The sequence below is a fragment of the Leguminivora glycinivorella genome, chromosome 12 (assembly GCF_023078275.1).
Source record: "Leguminivora glycinivorella isolate SPB_JAAS2020 chromosome 12, LegGlyc_1.1, whole genome shotgun sequence".
NCBI lineage: Eukaryota > Metazoa > Arthropoda > Insecta > Lepidoptera > Tortricidae > Leguminivora > Leguminivora glycinivorella.
The window spans coordinates 10,780,169-10,799,080 of record NC_062982.1 but is presented as its reverse complement, the minus strand read 5'-3'; the positions used below and the strand labels follow the sequence as shown (position 1 = coordinate 10,799,080).

The window sequence follows — 18,912 nt, the reverse complement described above, 5'->3', positions numbered from 1 at the left end:
TTTTAATAGGGTTCCGTAGATACCAATAAGGTGTAAAAGGGAGCCTTATGGCGAGACTCTCGAAAATTATTATTTAATTATGCTGTAACTTAAATTCTTAACAAACAAAAGCTTCGTGCGTAATCAAAAGAAATTGGCTGAACTATATTCGTATTACGTAAATACTCGATTATACAGAAATTAATTCCTAATTGGGACAGCTTACATATACAAGAGACAAGACGGTGTACTAATAGCGGTGTCCTTGGGATTGACCCACAAAGCTTAAGGACGATCTTTGTGTGCCCACTGTGCCCCTCGCAGACGGCCCGGCCCTTAATCCCGGTTCCGGTGCCGATAACGTTACCCTTTATTGCTCTCGTGATCAAACGACGACATGCAAAGTTGCCCGGAACACCTTGTCAACTTGTAATAAGACTCACAAGTGGTTAGTTTCACAGTGTCAACGCTGGTACTCATCGTCTCCAAACGCCCGATTCACCCAATGAGATACTTATCTTATTCATCGAAGTTTTAGACTGACACGAGTTACCTTTAATTTTGTTTTGCTTCGTGATTGGGAATACCATTAGACACATTGCATACATAAGTATCTGTATTATTTCTTTAACTGTTCATTTCGGGTTTCTAGCTGCTGTTTCAGACTTTGTGGAGAATTCTGTTAACTGATCGAAGTATAACGTTCTAGCTTGTCTATGTGACTTCAAAGAACAATAAGCTGTATTGGTTACAGACGTTGTGACTGGCCGCCTTCGGCTGCTGTCATAATTGGATTGACGAGGGTCGCGAACGATCAAGAAAGGAATTGTTCCATATTCGACATATCGGAATCGACAACGTCGCAGTTCGTTAGCGTGTGAAGCCCGCGGGTCCCGCGACTTGGCTACACTTCCCTTGCCGACGGTTATTGTCCATCTCGAGCATTGTGCGCGACCGGTCCCGGCCCCTCGATACCAGTACACCCTGATTGACTAATTGTTGACGTATCCTCGCTACCAGCTCAGGATTCGCATTGTCATATCCGCTTCCTAACGTACTTATTTGTTATCTTCACTCGCCGAAGGACAGATGTGTAGACAAAAGCTAAGCCGACCGATTACCATATAAATATAGCAATGTGCAAGGAACACCTTGTTTATCTTTATCAATTACGATTAAAGTGTACCGCGTGTAAAGCTAAATTAATTAGAGAGAGTGTAGATGCGTGTGCGACCACCTGACACGCCTACGCGAAGCACGCGCGCGCATCACTTAGCCCGATCAACATTGTTATAAAACATGATGATTGTTTATCATAAATAAACAAAGGTGCTCCTAGATGCCGCACGGGAAGCTTATTATACGGTAGCTTACGTCTGACACTCCGCTTTAGTCGTGTCAACTGAAATTTCCTCGGCTTTTCTTCATATTAATTGAGCGTAGCGGAGCTTGTTAAAGAGCAATTTTCGTATTAGAGGAGACAATAGTGCAGCGGTGGTGTTGTGGCGACGGAATGGCACGCAAATACCCCGACGGAAATAGCGGCGCGCCGTCTCACACCCTGGCCGACGCGGCGGCTAGGCTGCGGCCACACGCCCGGCACCCACTCAACTCAACCCAGCTCCTGCTGATAACATCAAACGTTATTTCAGTTTTTCAGGACTTTATGGCCTGTCTTGTATTCTAATTTATTGGGTAGCAGGAGATTTCTTTCAAATCCCCAAATTTTAAACATCTTTTCCAATCCATCCATCTTATGCTGGTTCAGGCTACAGCTACAGAAGTACCGAACGAGTCCGAATTCAAGAAGCTTTTACCTCATTTTTAGGGTTCCGTAGTCAACTAGGAACCCTTATAGTTTCGCCATGTCTGTCTGTCCGTCCGTCCGTCCGTCCGTCCGTCCGTCCGTCCGTCCGTCCGCGGATAATCTCAGTAACCGTTCGCACTAGACAGTTGAAATTTGGTACCAATATGTATATCAATCACGCCAACAAAGTGCAAAAATAAAAAATGGAAAAAAATGTTTTATTAGGGTACCCCCCCTACATGTAAAGTGGGGGCTGATATTTTTTTTCATTCCAACCCCAACGTGTGATATATTGTTGGATAGGTAATTAAAAATGAATAAGGGTTTACTAAGATCGTTTTTTGATAATATTAATATTTTCGGAAATAATCGCTCCTAAAGGAAAAAAAGTGCGTCCCCCCCCTCTAACTTTTGAACCATAAGTTTAAAAAATATGAAAAAAATCACAAAAGTAGAACTTTATAAAGACTTTCTAGGAAAATTGTTTTGAACTTGATAGGTTCAGTAGCTTTTGAGAAAAATACGGAAAACTACGGAACCCTACACTGAGCGTGGCCCGACACGCTCTTGGCCGGTTTTTCTCTACATAAGTAGGTATAGAGCACAAGCAGTCTTCTGGGTTTTTTTTTTATACTTATCTGAACTTAGTTGACCTACCCCCATTTTCAGGGCGTGAGACTCAATATGTCCGACGTTCCCATTTTTAATACCCCGAAACAAATAATAAAATTGTTATCTCCGTTCCTAACGGTAACAGATAATTTTATCTGGAAGCAAAATATTTAAAGTTTCAGCATAAGAAGAATCTCGTACTCGTTCCCATGCGTGTCAACTCTCGGCTGCACACGATTTGATAAAACACTCGAAATGTTTGAGTACAAACAGCAGGCCTTGCTGAAGTGACAAACGTTGACGCTAAGTGGCGATCGAAACGCAGTCTGTCTCTGTCGCACCACAGAAGAGCGATAGGGAGAGCTAGCTGCGAAACGATAACGAAGCGTAGGCGATTGTGATGTTGACTAGGTAAGCAGTTATCTCTCGTTCTTATCGGCTTGGAATGCAATGGCGCCTGCCGCGGAGCGGAGTCGACAGTTTGTGGACAATGTTCCGGAACCTGACCGCCTGTCGAACATTATGTAAAGCGGGTCACATACGACAAAGGTCGGACGGCGAGAAAGCTTTTTACTAATACTTAGTACTTGTATGTGTCTGCATGTATATTTAACATATAAGTAAATGCAATATGTGTAAGTGCTCCCGTTCTTATTCTCTTGGTTACGTAGATGTCTCTAAAACACTAAAAAGTTTTAATGCCAAGTCAACCCCAGGCTTCCAAAAGCAAGCTTGTTAAGACAACACCAGGATGAAATGACGATTAATCTCAATTTTATTAGTTAAAAGCAAAAAGTTCATTTAAAACACAATTTCATAGTTACACGCAAGTCTGTATCTCGACTTATCAACCTATTCCCGCCAGACATTCCACCCAAACATCAACAAAGCCACAATAATTTCCAGTTAGTTATTTCAATGAAATGTCAACCATAATCTATATATATAAAAATGAAATGCGTTTGTTAGTTACCTATAAACTCGAGAACGGCTGGACCGATTTACGTAATTTTGGTATTGAAATGTTTGTATTAGACCGCAGAAGGTTTAGGCAGTGTAAAAACACGTAAATATTGTGATGATAATTAGAAAACAGTGATTCTTTTTTCCCATACAAATTGTTCCTACCTGACAACTTGACAATGACGTGACGTTAATGACAGGTGCGTTCCAAACTTACATTAATGACGGATGCGTTCCAAACGCATTGTGATTTTATTAATTTATCTTGGCAAAATAATGTGAAAATTAGTAATTAAGTATTCCGTTACAGAAATAAGGAATGGCAAAATAATGTGAAAATTAGTAATTATTCCGTTAAAGAAATAAGAAATAATACTAAATCGGAACGCACACGTCTGTTACAGCTATTTTAAGTAGTCTATGAAGTTGTCATTGTCAAATTGCTTGCCAGATTTATAAATTTTCTCTAATAGCTGTAACAGACGGTTAGATTTGGTTCGGGCCGGACCGGTCGGATTTGGTCCGCGTGCTCTACAGACGGCCGGATATGGTTCGGAGCGAATTAAATCCGCTGTCCGACTCGAACTAAATCTGACAGTTTGTTACAGCTATTAATTTTATACTTCACAAAAGTAGTGATGAACCGGTACCATCGCAAATAAATAGTTACATTCGCTCCGTGCAAAACTTAGGCGAAGGAAACCGAAACGATCACAATCCTCAAGATCTCTACACACATGGCGATCGGTTGCTCGATTAGAGTGAGATAGAGCGATAGAGTGAGGCAATACATGTTTCTCCTTCTCTACCTATTGCTCCATCTCACTCTAATCGTGCAACAAGTAGTTGATTAGGTGGATGTCACACTGGCTCCGATTCGCATCGCACAACCGGAGCCAGTGTATCATCCACCTTAATATGTAGCGGCCAGGTAATGCGGCTAAAAAATATTGCTTGAAATGAAATGAATGAGAATGAGCTGTCATAACAGAAAAAAATCTGTTAGACGTTGTCAACTGTTATTGCTGTGATTTTAGTAGGGGGAAATTAGCTAAAATTACGGCATAATTAATGGAAGGTTTTTTTTAATTGAAATATGTACGTTATAGACTGAAGTTATTTTTCATCAACCCTCCCCACTCCTCCCCCCTCTGCGTCACCCCTCTACCCTCCCTTAAAGTGCCGAAAATGCGGTTTTTCTCGATTTCTGACAAAACTGTTGAAGATACAGAAAAAGCGCGTAGGAACGAAGTAATCCTTAATAAATTTACTACAAATCATTCATTAACACTTTGGTTCTAGCACTTATAGTTTTCGCGTGATCCGTCACGAAAGTTGGTCCTTTGCTGCAATTTTCTTTATTGAATGTTAAGTTTTCGCCCAAATGCTTACGAAATCGTCGAAATTTGTTTTATCAAAAATAATGTAACACATGACTAAAATAAAATTAAGGGGGAAAAATCACTACCATGAGTGGAATTTCCAATATGTCTTGGAATTCCAATAACTATTTAAGACGTAATATTTTCACAGTAGTAGTCGCTAGGAGTACCATTGATCCATATAGTATATCGATGACTGGGGATGAGCTTTTGGTAGCTGTTGGTAGAGCCCTGGAGTTTCAATCCAGAAGCCGTGAGTTCAAGTTCCCCATGTTTTGCGCCTCCAAGTATAAGGCGATACGAAGTGCGCCGGGCAGCTAGTCCCAATATAAAGCAATGTCTGCGCGTCGCGTCGGTTCTATTTGCAGTGGCGCGCACGCGCAGGGCGGCAGCCTCGCTTCAGCTTCAGCGTGGGCTTGTCACCGTCTCGCCACTGTCAATAATAAATATATGAAATTACGCGGATGGGCCGGTGACGCCGCTCTAGTTTGTCTGTGGCTGACGTCACCGTCTGGGAATCCGGCGCGCCGAGCTCCCTGACCTACCTCCAGCGCGGACACTCACCCCCGCTTGCTACCCTCTCATAGGCTCCTGAAACTGCTCGCTACGTAATGATTTTATCAATTTTCCCAAAAAAATGTACATTATGAGGTCTAAGCGGAATTATAATTTTCATAGACCCTATAGAAATCGACGAGTTGGGTTGTGCTTTCATTCTACAGATATTTATGTCTTTGTAAAAAACAAAACTGAAATAAGGTCAGTGTGGGGAAGACCGTCTACCCGGAAAGACCGTCTATTGACTATAACTTTTGTGTTTATATATCTACGCTTCTCACACCTCCGGAGGTATAGCAGTTTTTCATCCTTAATCCATTGGTCATCAATACATATCCCTGGGACGAACACTATTAACAATAAACTTGTTTCTCGTTTCGAACTCGAACATCGAGTTCAACATGGTTCCGCAAAAAAATAAAATAAAATAGAAGCAGTCGGAATATTTGTATATCATGTATGTAACGCAGTCATTTAATAACCGTTATTTCTGACTAGTACTATTATTCTACTCAAAACGCGCTCAATTTCTAGTTTTATGTTCTGAAATATGTAACTTAGAAATTGTGCCTAGTCAGAAAGTCCGGCATAAAAGAGAAAGGCAAGACCGGCATATGATAAACAAGAAGTTGCCAACCTTTTTTAGGCTTTATTGGAAATAAGTCGAGTGTAAACAATATCAATATATAGGTACGTTTTTTTATTTTAACTTCGAAATACAGTTTTGATAATGATTCGTATGGTGTTACTAAAATCATTCGAAAGTATTAAGTAAAAATAAAATATATGTAACATGGTTGTGAAGAATGATAAGAGGTGAACAGAAGAAAGCCTACACTGCATTATTCATCATCATATTTAAGTTGGTAGAATTATCGTAAGCTCTAACCGTTTTTTATTATTTTTGTTTAAGTATATTTAGATTGTGCAACATGCGGCGACAAATATTTCAAAAGAGAGTAGGGTTTCCTGTTGGTCATTATTTTTATAATCAGCATTACCCAACAGGGACCGTATGGGTACCCTTTAAAACGGTTTTGACACTTTTGACCGACTATTTTACGGCTACCCGACCGTTAATTGACATTGCTGGCTGTCACTTTGACAAAAAGTCGTTATGGGTGTCGTCAATATGTTTTCGGGGGTGGTAGCTCAGGTAGGTGGTAACTCTGGTAGTAATTATAGAAAAACCAAGCATTGCTAAGCAATGTTACCAAACCAATTCACTTATCTTAATATCCTATTACCTTTTCTTAATAAAAAAGTTTCAAAAACAGATAAGTAGTTGGATTTATATGAGCCTGTAATATCGTGACTAAATTGTATCGCAGGTGTTCGTTGGAAAAACAGTATTATGCAATATCTGGACCTGAAAAGAAAAGGTTATGAACCCCATCTACGGGACTTATGCCGGTCTTGCCTTATAAATAGAAAAATGCTTATATGTTCAATATTTTAACATTATTTTATTAATTATCTAGCACATTCTGCCCTGTTATTACGTATAATAATAATGATCATGATTTTGGAACCTAGTCTCATATGAAATTACGCGACAACAAGCACTAGACGGTCTTTCTGTACTCATCGCGGGACAACGGTCAACCCGCCGAGCCTTATAAAATGTGATTTTTATGACTTAAAAGTACCTTATTTCACCAAAATATTATAAAAGCTTTGTAAAATATAATATTTGCTATCTCATAGGACCATGCGCATTACGCCAGACTACATTAATTATAGAGTTTTATCCACTCAAACTTTATTTCAAATAAACTATGCCGGTCTTGCCCGCACTGTCCTTAATACAAAATTTACAAATGCTAATAAAGTTTTAGAGCAATTTTCCGCAATTTAGAATGTTTTAGAGGAGACATTTTCTAGAGTTTTTATAAAGCACCTAATAATACATTTCAGAGGAATACGTTGTCAAAAACTTTTTGAGCTATTTCTATTATACCTCAAAAAGCTAGGAGGAGGAGGAGGTATTATCGCAATTCCAATAGACAACCTAGCGGACTTCGTGTTTCTTTGAGGTGCGATCGGAAAAGCGCCAAGAGAAAGATAATTTTCCACAGACAAATGGTCTGCCGTCATACAGTTTCCACTAGTAATTATCTGTGGCGAAAACGGAAAGATGTAAACATGCATAATTGAACTATAAGTAATGAATGAATGAATGAATTACTTTATTGCCATAAACCTGGTATACATCAGGTGGTACATTGTTATTATTGAGTAGCAATACATGTTTAGCCACAAACGGCATGCAAAATTAAATTAAATTAGTTCAAGGTTCAAGCAAGCTTTTCATGGACTTCTACAAACGTCAAACCGAGAGTCGCCACTAAAATCGGGATAGAACACGCCGCATGTACTAAAAGTAGACCCAACATTCTATTCATTCAGTTTTATTATCCACTAGAATTTAGCAGTTAGGTACTTTTTTAATAAATATATATTGCCTGATTGAAACGAACAAGAAGCTGACGGACAAGCTACAGTCTTTGGCCCATCGGCGGAAAGTCGCTAGTCTGTCGGTGTTTTACAGGTTGCACTTCGGGGAGTGTGCTCAAGAGCTACACGAGCTTATTCCACCGTCCCCATTCTACCATCGGACTCTTAGACGCACGGCCGGTCTCCATCCTTACTTGGTGGATATTCCACGAATCCGCACGAAGCGATTTGCTTCTTCTTTTCTTATGCGCACTGCCAAGGAGTGGAATTCCTTGCCGGCGGCTATATTTCCGAGCTCATATAACCCGGCAACCTTCAAATCAAGAGTGAACAGGCATCTTCTGGGCGATCTCACTCCATCGTAGGCCACGTCTTTGCCTAGTCCTTTGGCTAGTCTGTGGTCAAGAGTAAGCCCATTTATAATAATAATAATAAAAAGTATATGAAACTCTCTATTTGCCCAGTTGCGATGTATCATATCATTTGGTGATTATAACGAGATTAGATCCATTTGACTAACATTGTGTGAAGTCCTTTTAGGTTCGCTTAGAGTGGGTAAACGTGCAAAATACGGTCAGATCATCAAATTTAATGACTTCGAAAACCAATAACTATGAAACTGCCCATTTTGCCAGTTGCGCCGCGAAAGGTAGTCTGGCTCTGTCGCGCCAATCCGCAAGAGCGATAGAGATAGATATCTACGAGCGTTTCGTTTCGTAAGCGTTTCGTGAGCGTTTGTGCATTCGGCTACGCACGCAGTTCATAGAGAAATAGTAAACACGGTATTACATTGGTAATGACGATGTTTGTGCAAAGTAACTAAACTAGCGATCAGGCCATCAAATTCTAATAAATGCGGTGCGCGAGATATAGGGTCGTTTATGTTTTATAAGAGGTTCATTATACATATTAGAGTTAAAACTTTTAAATATAGGTACAAAGTTTGAACTAAAATACAGTCACACTGAAGTCGATCTGCTCAAACTTTCTGGAAAGACCATAGGTGCTGACTATTAAGAATTCGGGTATATTCATGATCTTCCGTCACCGCTTAAAAAAGGTTACTTAACACCCAATTTGATTTCACGTCAGCTTCAACTGTGCGCCGGTATGCCGCGTTTTCATGATGTCAGATTATATTTAGGTGCGAATCATGTCTTGTTGGGGTTTCCCGGGGGACGTGATCGGAATCCGGCGCCCGTAAATATAAAGATACAAGGCGGATGTACAAACTTTGCGTACTCCGGTCAACGGAGATGCGGACCACGGCATAAAATGATCAAGGCTCGGAAAAACGCCATTTAGAAAATGTTCCGGACAACGTTTAAATCCATACTTCCATACTAATATTATAAATGGGAAAGTGTGTGTGTCTGTTTGTTTGTCCGTCTTTCACGGCAAAATGGAGCAACGCAATGGCGTGATTTTTTAAGTGGAGATAGTTGAAGGGATGGAGAGTGACATAAGCTACTTTTTGTCTTTTTCTATCCCCCCACTTCTCGCAATTTTCGAATTTGACGCGAGCGAAGCCGCGGCCTTTTGCGCTAGTGTGTCATATAACGGCTCTAGACTGTGTACGAACAATTCTGACTAATAAATGGGTCTTATTATGGTTATGATTTCAAAACTATGATCGTTTTTCCAAGCCTTTAATAATAAATAAAAATAATACGGCCTACTTTTCAGCTAAGGCACAAGCCTTCTCTCAACTCGAGAAGGCTTGGACTACATCGTCCCTCACACTAGCAAAATTGAAGGAATTTTACAAGTTAGCCTGATTTACACCAAATATGCACTTTTACTACAGTGCTGGCTATATATCAAGCACTATTTTTATGGAGACCGGTAATAATTATGTTAAAATGACCTAATGGAACAAAGCAAGCTGATTGTCCCTGAAAAGGAAATACAGGGTGGGCCAGTGATAAATTCACTTTTGTCTCGACCTCCTTTGTCAAAATTACAAAACATTGGCATATAATAATGGTGTCATTTAAAAGAAAAAAAAGTAAATTTTTATTCAAAACGGTGTCTTACACGGGAGAACAGCGAGCGTTTTGCATTCAAGCTTTTTATGAAAACAATCGATCTTATGTGTCTGTTCGTCGGCGTTTTCGACTTGAGTTCGGATTCGGGGTGATATTGCTTGGCCTCCCAGGAGCCCTGACTTAACACCAGCTGACTTTTTTTATGGGGTTACTTGAAAAGTAAAGTGTACTCAAATAATCCGGCAACCACAGCAGAATTAAAGGAGAACATTCGCCAAGAAACCCAAGCAATATCTCCGCAACTTCTGACGAAAGTCTTTCAAAATTTACAAGCAAGGCTGGAAGAGTGCCGCAACCGCCACGGACGACATCTTGATGATTTAATTTTTAAAACGTAAAATTAATTTATTTGACATACTTTCTAAATATACTTTTTATTTCAAAACCACAAAAAAATTCTATTATTTCAATTTTCAAAAATGCATTTATCATTGGCCCACCCTGTATATAGGTACGAAAAGATGGTACAAAATATGGTATCCAGAAAAACCAAATGAAAATGAAGACCTGCTGACCGAACTAGACATTATGTCTAATAAGTTCAAGTAGCTACTATGTTTATTATGTTGTTCCGTAATGTAGAAACTATTGAGCTTAATATGTACTATGAACAAAGTGACATTGTTTTTTATGGCCCGGATGCTACATACATTAGAATCTTGCAAAATGGTGAAAACTCGGCGTACATATTTTCATTTTGCAGTTTGTGTTAATTTAAATGACTGAATATCTATTATCAAATTGAACCTTGACATAACTTTCCACTAGATAAAAGGTGAAAGCGTTTATAAACAATTTTATGTACAAAAACGTTTGTAATTAATTATTCAAACCTTTGTTGATCGGAATATTATCCAATACCCAAAACTACGGAGAAACAGTTTCTGCTAGCGTTATGCTTAAACTTAATGGGGCGCAACGTCATTCGCGTTATGTTGACGTACAGTCAGCACCAACCATTCAGTAAATCCCTTTTGATCGACGGCAATGAAGGGGACTTCGCGGGACTCCGTAAATTAATTTTCGTTTAAATAATCGCGACGGCCTGAAGCACGACACATATATCTTCACCTTCTGACGTTCAAAATTCTCCACGACGACAGGTCTGGCGTACCTAGTTGGTAGTGACCCTGCCTGCTAAGCCGCGGTCCTGAGTTCGAATCCCGGTAAGGGCGTTTGTTTGTGTGATGAAAACAGATATTTGTACCTGAGTCATGGATGTTTTCTATGTAGGTATATAAGTATGTATATCGTCGCCTATTACCCATAGTACAAGCTTTGCTTAGTTTGGGGCATGATTGATCTGTCCCCCAATATTTATTATACATATTTTATTTTTATATGTAAAATTTTGATAGGGAAATGCCTTTAAAGTGCTTGTCGCACTGGATCCGATTCGCAAGTCACTCCTATAGTGATGTCGTTATAATACACGCATAGCGCTCAAACATCAGAGTGACTTGCGAATCGGATCAAGTGTGGTAAACGCCAATAACAATTGGATGCAGGAGAAGGATCTAATCCGCTAAAATCTGTTAATATAATTTGAATTTTCTTTCAAAAAGAAAAGTCAATCATATCAATGGCATTTGGCATTTTTAGAGGAGGCATCTTTTTCACTAAACTACGCCTATATTAGGTTTGCAAAATACGTTTGAACGTGGATTTACGAGATTTATTTGTCTGGGACAGCAGATATACTTTTGGTGCATTGCTTTATCCGCTACTGTGGATGCAGACCGTACTCGCCTGAGTTATTTGTCTTGTTTGTACTTTAATGCCCGCTAAACTGGTTTACGAACGATTTAGACAACTCTTAACTTCTCTCATGAACTCTTATAACGTTGCTTCTTAACATTCTTGCAAACATTATGCAAAAAGTTTTTGTTGTGGAATTATAATTTTCGTATTGTTTTATATTATATTTTTGACAATTTGTTTCAGAAAATTTTCGCGAATTCGCGAAGTATTTTTCTTTACCGAGATTATGATACACGATTGTTTGTATATATTATCACCTCGCTGCATTGTTCATATATATATTATCGGCCTTACACCATTGCATTAATTGCAGAAATACTTAACCTCCTATCATCATGCATATTTACCGGGGTGTACCCATTTAGACTCAATATAAACTACTTTCACCGAATGCGTACATTATTTTTATCAATTTTACCCAACCGAAACACCCCATAGATGGATAGCATAATGGAAAAAAAATCATTTTTGAAATATTTAATTCTATATTGAAGGTTTTTCCTACAGCGGTTTATGCGAATAAAATTGTAACTTTATTAGTACATATTTCGTCATTTTACCTAGACTAGATACATCTTGTCATTGGTATCATAAAACTAAGCTTTATGTTTATTCGTTGTGTTAATTTAGTTTAATACCTAATATCCGGTTAAACATAAGTATCGTGATACTACCAATGTCCAATTAACCATAAAAGGTCAAGAGAAATTGTTTATAATTCAATAAAGGTTGTCGAGCAGCCGTTAAACTCGCGACTACGAAGAATTATTCCAATCGGCCATATTTCCACTTATCGGATTCCGGACGGCTATCAATGACTATTGTTTCTCTAAATCCGGACGCGTGAGCCGCAAGCGCCGTCGGCGTCCTTGCACCTTATTCGGAAATGTCTATTATTAATAATATAACATCAATTCATATCATTCTGCGGTTAAAACTCACATATTATATTTAGTCACTCTCTCGCGACATTTTTCGGAGAGGCTAAGTCTCCTTTTTTAAACACTAATAGTTTGTGTGTTTACGACGGCTACGATATGTGTACAAATTATGTTATAATTATTATTTTAGCATGTCTCACAACAGTTTATATACTTGAGCATCAATTGAATATTATCGATGTACAACGATCATATATCCAGATGGCGATGTCGCCACCTCCCTAGAGTTGTATTAAATCCTCGTTTTTTCTGGAATTTTTGCCTGCCTTGAGCTCAACCTCATAGAGCAAAATTTGAGACGGGGGCATGCTATAATGGCGCATAAATATGTAAATTTTTGACAGTTGCCAACCCCATTATCGCACTCATAACGCGCACGATGCCTCTGCCAAGTCGGTCAATTGACAAACATTTTCACCGTGACCGAATAGAACTCTGACAGATTTGCCAGATACTAGGTGCTTATCCAACAAAAATGATGATATGATAGCTACGCTGCGGTGCATTTTGTTTCTTTCGAGTCAAATTGGCTAAATTCCGAAACGTACTGAAGAAGTTGCAGGCACACGAAACCAATTCGTTTTCGGTATCAGCACGGCACGTCAAAAGCACGTCCTGGAATAACGCCGCTTTCCGTATCGTAATTTTGCTGGCTCGTTGGTATTCAAATATCGTTTGCTCGTTTATTTCTCAATGGCTCGGACTGTACGAACATTTTATAACGGTCCTCATTGTATATTTCGCGTACATACTATGAGCCCCTTAACCATAAATCTACAAGCGTAATTCTATTCGTGTGACTTCACTTGAATTGTCTTTTATCAGTGGATTCCTTGTATTAAGTTTAAAAAACGTGTCATAATTTTAATGAAACGGTACATGATCGTGTCAGGATCAGACATCAATATTCTAGAAGCTATTCTTGTAGTTTACTCAACTTCACCATCAGAATATTCAAGATTCTTCTTCTTCGTTATCATTTATAATTATAATAATAAATATAAATTTCCCTTTACAAAACCTCAAAACCCTTTCTGTTTAGTTGTATATTTTTCAGCCTAATATTTTATTTTGAAGCTATCCCTGTAACTCAATCGTCCGATATTATTTAAAAGCTGTTTAAATATTTCTGTAATATGAAAGCTCGATTTATGGAAAAACACGAGGAATTTATTTGTCAAAAAAAGCTATACGAAATTACGAATAATATTTTTTTTTTAGAATAGGTATGATAATATTTACTGGGTATTTGACCAGTACTGTAACTTCTGCATGTTTAGGGACCCACTGACTATCAGTTAGCCGGATGGCAATGTTCTTATTCGGCGTCGTCACTAATTATTTTAACTGGCAGGCCGATATCGCCGTGTGAACTGGCCGTCAGTGGACCCTTTAAAATCGCAAAAGAAACGTTTGTTTGTTTTCGTAGGCCACGTCTTTGCCTTTGGCTAGACTGTAGCCAAGAGTAAGCCCATTTATAATTTAAAAAAAATATCCAACTGTATTCTTTCTTTGAACAGAGGCAACGGCAAGCTGGCGACGTGGGGCTGCATCGCGGGCTTCATGGTGATGATGTGCCTGGACGTGGGGCTCGGCTAACGGCCCACCTCCGCGACTCCTCAACGCGACCACGGCTCGAGATCACTGTAAAGCGCAAGACAAACTGAAACTTACAGCAAAAAGTATGGAATTGATATATATACATTTTATATGTAGGTATGATCTGTCGTTGTTGGCAATCATTCGGCCTTGTTGATAAGCGCGGGAACCGCCTATGTAGGCCTACAACACCAGAGGTACTCGCGCGTTACCAACCCTTATATTATATCTCACCCTCGTTTAGCTTTCTCTCTGCCTGAAATATCAGAAACAGAAAATCTTTGTTAAATGTTAGTGATATGTGGCATACGGTTACATACCTAATTTTTCTGCCCGCCGCAATGAAAAGCGGACATTATCAGCGTACATCACTAAACGAATTTGTCTTTTTCCGGCTCCATCAAAAATAATGTTAATAAATAAAAAATCTGAGGCCACACACCTACCTACTTCCCGTTGAGATAAATATCAGTAATCTAAGACATTTCTTACTTTACCTAGGACAGGTATGTAATATACCTACTATTTCAGCGTGCGTAGCCGAATGCACAAACGCTCACGAAACGAAACGCTCGTAGATATCTATCTCTATCGCTCTTGCTTATTGGCGCGACAGAGCCAGATTACCTTTCGCGGCGTTTCGTTTTCGTTTCGCGTCGTGGAAATGCCATTCAGCTACGAGGCCAGTTTCTTTTGCGCTTTATAAATTCCTCCTGCTGACGCCCTTGGATCCCAATATCTGTGTACCAAATAAACTGGGCCTGTGAGTTGGTTTATCTGGCCATTGCTTTATAAATATTAGTTCAAATGTTAGTGATACTTTTTTATGGTATTATAATCCTATGCTCATCTTCAGTTACATCGTCAACACTTCACTGTCGCATGTGTTCTCATTTTTGCAACTAGGTTGTTCTTCACATAGTAATTTCAGAAATTTCAGGAGTAACGATAACTTGAATTTAGTCGTATTGCTCTGCAATGGACAATAACGGTCTGAAAAACATGATGATCGTAAATAAAACGTGCACTTTGTTTCATTTTGAATTGGATATACTTAATTAAATATATCTTATTAGATGTAGATTCAGAAAGTTATATAGGCACTAACACATAATAATTTATTTACTTATATGTATTACCTACTTAAAGTATTCAAAGCTGCCATAGTCAACCAATCATTATCTTCGTGGATCTAATGTTTTTCGGCTAACGCAATACATAATGTAAATGCAACAATACGATATTCCTTGTAAATATGTACGATAAAATAATGTTAATTAAGGTACTGCCAACAATTGATATCAATTAATAAATGTAAATTTAAGAATGCCAGAGTTTGCGGTTTTACACGAAATTCGAATCGCTGCACGCTATCAGGACCTGACTTAGTTCCGAGTAATCTAAATAGGTGATTCCCACAGTAATTTGACCGCCGATACAGTGTAAACAAATTGTTGTAACTAGTGGCTCTGTGAGCTGAGCCTCAGAACCATGAATTTCTGACGTTTTGGAATACATTGCTCGATAGCGTTAACTTCACGGAAAATTACATTATAGGTACATATTTAGAAAGAGAATAGTGTTCAGGTACGTCATACACCTAAACGCTTATGCTATCGAGTAGCGTTTTATAGAACGTTAAAGACTCATGGTATAGCCTCTGCCTCGCGATGCGCTTATAAAACGAAAAAGGTGACGTAAATGCAGTTCATCGATTCAATTAACCACGCTATTGGCGCTTTATGAAAATTATTGCATTCTGGAAAAATCCAAATCTGTATTGACAACCAAACATTTAATCATAGAACCCGGGTCACCAAATTTCACGAGAATCAGTTAAGAATTGTGGAAGAGAACTCAATAGCAATTGCCCGATTTAAACCGTAGACTTATCTCCACTATCAACCGGATTTGGCTTCGGTCAACTAGATGGAAAACACTAATAAAATCGAATACTTACATAGTTTCATAAAACGTCATGTTAAAATTTTATCAAATATTACTGTGCGATACCTATTCACATTTTAGTAGGTACTTATTTAGGATGAGATCAACAATCTTTTATCCCTTTTACACATAAATCAACTGCCTAATTATGGTAATTATCCTGGTAGAATAGTTACAAGTATGCTAAAAGGAAATGAAATGCGGCGATATCCATATTATCCATGTATGTATTTTTGTATGGCTGCTTCTGATATCTACTTAATTCGGTAACTATTACTTTTCCTCATACATATTTTAGTGCCGGTACGCAGCAGCGTGTTAACCAATTGAATCATTGTATGTACCTACTTATTTTAAGTAAATTAATGTTAAAACTTTAATTTTTATCTGGTCTTTGCCCAGTAGTGGGAAACAGTAGTTACGACTTTGCGTGCAATGAAGAAAAGATGCTAGTGTTATTTATAGCTAAAGCCTTTTACTGATGTCCTTTTGCCATAAAATCCACAATAGTTAATTGGCAGGGTGCAAAGCGGGTGGAGGGGGTAGCTAAAACGATCACAGCGCTCACTACGGCCAAAATTGACATCTTAGTCGCTGACTTGCGCTGTCAAATCCATATTGCAGTAAACATTTTCATGTCGTTTTTGAGATAAATTTAATACGGGCCCAGTAAAATTTGTTATGGCGAATTGTAATAACTCCAAGAAAAGTAGCGACTAAATTCTAGCTATTTCCAAGACCGTGGTGGAAACGAAACCACCGTTTAAGTGAATAGTTGCCGTAAGAAGAAAAGTGTCGTCCAATCTCTGAAGTTTTACTTAAAGTGCGTAATCATTTGATACAAGTATTGAATTGAATTTACGGTGAATTTATAGTGCAAATTTTATTGGAGGTAGAAAAGCCGACGTGGAAGCCAATCCCAGTTATGTTCGGAAATAATTTTATTTGTTTCCTCATCTGTGCTCCTGTTTACAAATCGAAACGGATTGACGAAAATGCGTAAATATCGAGGTTTCAATGGGAAGAAGGAGCACGAGAACAATAGAAGCAGAAGCAGTCCATCCACTGAAGGCTTATCACATTTTAAATAAAATTCCTGAGAACTTATTTCATCGCATTCATGATTGTATTTGATGTGATATCTGGTAAACCTCCAATATTTTCAAGTAAATGAAACAAGTTTATGTAATGTATATTATAATTAAACGTTATTATAGCTAGTTTGTTTTTATTTTACAATAAACCCTGTACCCTGCAATGATACTTATAATACCTATAGTTAGCCTATGAAAATGACAGGATAGCAGTGAACTGATCATTTCAAAAGCCAATGATTTATTTATACTTTATTGCACATAGGTACAAATGGTGTAAAAAAGTCTTCAATCTCTAGAAAATGCCCAGCTAGCACCAATTTCTTGTCTTTATTCATCGTCTTAGGTTGGAAAATGATTTCGTGAGCGATGGCACGAAACCCCGTTTTAGTCACCAGTTTGTTAATTTCTCACTGAAAACAACAATTTTAATGTTATTGGCGATAATGTTGTAACCACCGTCGTCCAAAATTGTCTAATATAGTAAAATAACACAAGATTTCATTAATTTTTTCACAATTTTTACTTACTTCTCGCTTAACAGCGGCGACAATATTGTCCATAATGGTCACCTGTCACGTGGCGTGTCGTCGCGCACGGTCCCAATACCGATATTGTAGTGAACTCTAAACTCAAACTTTTGTATAGATGACACCAGTTTAGCTTACCCCTATCTCAAGTATTATCACTTCAACAAATATAGTGATATGATGGAACCATCTGGAAAATATGTATTTCTATTCTCAACCTCCGTGACCCATGGTTCTGTGTGTCCACCCAATTTTATTTAAATTACATTAACGTTGCAACATAGATAGTTGACGACGCCTAAGATTAATATGATAATGACATTGGCATACTGTATCTAAAGTTTGAGCGGCCATACGTATGCGCATACGACGTAAGTTATATAAGTACATGAATGTTCTTTGAAACTGTAGGCACTCACTTACTTACGTTCTTTTCATTTTCATTTTGTACCAAGATTTTCAATTAGTACCAAGGTTTCATGTACCAAACGTGTAATTTATTTAAAAAATGTTATTGTTTTTATTTTATTTTATGTATTAAATAATTTTGTTTCAATGAAGTATTCATATTTTCAGTGCGCACAAAGGATAGACTAAATTATGAAAGACAATATTGTTAACTATTAAGATTTATTGTTTGTGTTCAAGGGTCGATTCAAAACCGACTGCAACCGATTGCGTAGTCGTGCAGTTCTGTATTCCCGACCGAATACAATTTGGGTGTATTCAAGTCAAGAGTGAATAGGCTATTACGGAACCAGTGAGCTACAATTTCGGCGTAGTCGTCACTTTCCATCAGGTGCGACTAAGGTCAATCACTGGCCTTATTATGTATAATAAAAACTAATATAAAAAAGTTACAGTCGGGTTGCAGTACGACTGTGTCGGCCCTAGGTAATTGACACAGAGATATTATTTGATGTTAATGCATTTGAGTAGCCGAGTGAGGCTAATGGGTGCTCATTTAATTTTAAGTAAGCTTTAAATGTAGGGGAACTTATTTCCACCATTCCGACTGTATTTGGTCATAGGAAGCATTTATAAACTGCGATAGCCTGTAAATATCCTGTACTATGTTAATTTTTCCTAATGTTGCAAGCTCCATACATATTGTAAAGTATAGCCCACCATTCAAGCCGTATCAGCTACTCAAAAACGGGCCGCGTAGTCAACCTGCCAATCGTTTACGCTATGGAAAGAACTAAAGACAACGCCACTGTCGCACTATTTTATA

At 38.3% G+C, this 18,912-nt stretch overlaps 1 protein-coding gene across 1 annotated transcript in view; it reads left to right on the top strand.

Annotated features, from left to right (window-relative positions):
* Positions 1-16,563, top strand: part of LOC125231587 (zinc transporter ZIP11) — a 132,665-nt gene extending 116,102 nt beyond the window's left edge. The window contains exon 7 of the mRNA XM_048137045.1: positions 14,029-16,563. Within this exon, the coding sequence (XP_047993002.1) occupies positions 14,029-14,107 (79 nt within the window). The 3' untranslated portion in view covers positions 14,108-16,563. The remainder of the gene's footprint in view (positions 1-14,028) is intronic.
* Positions 16,564-18,912: the final 2,349 nt, after the last annotated feature.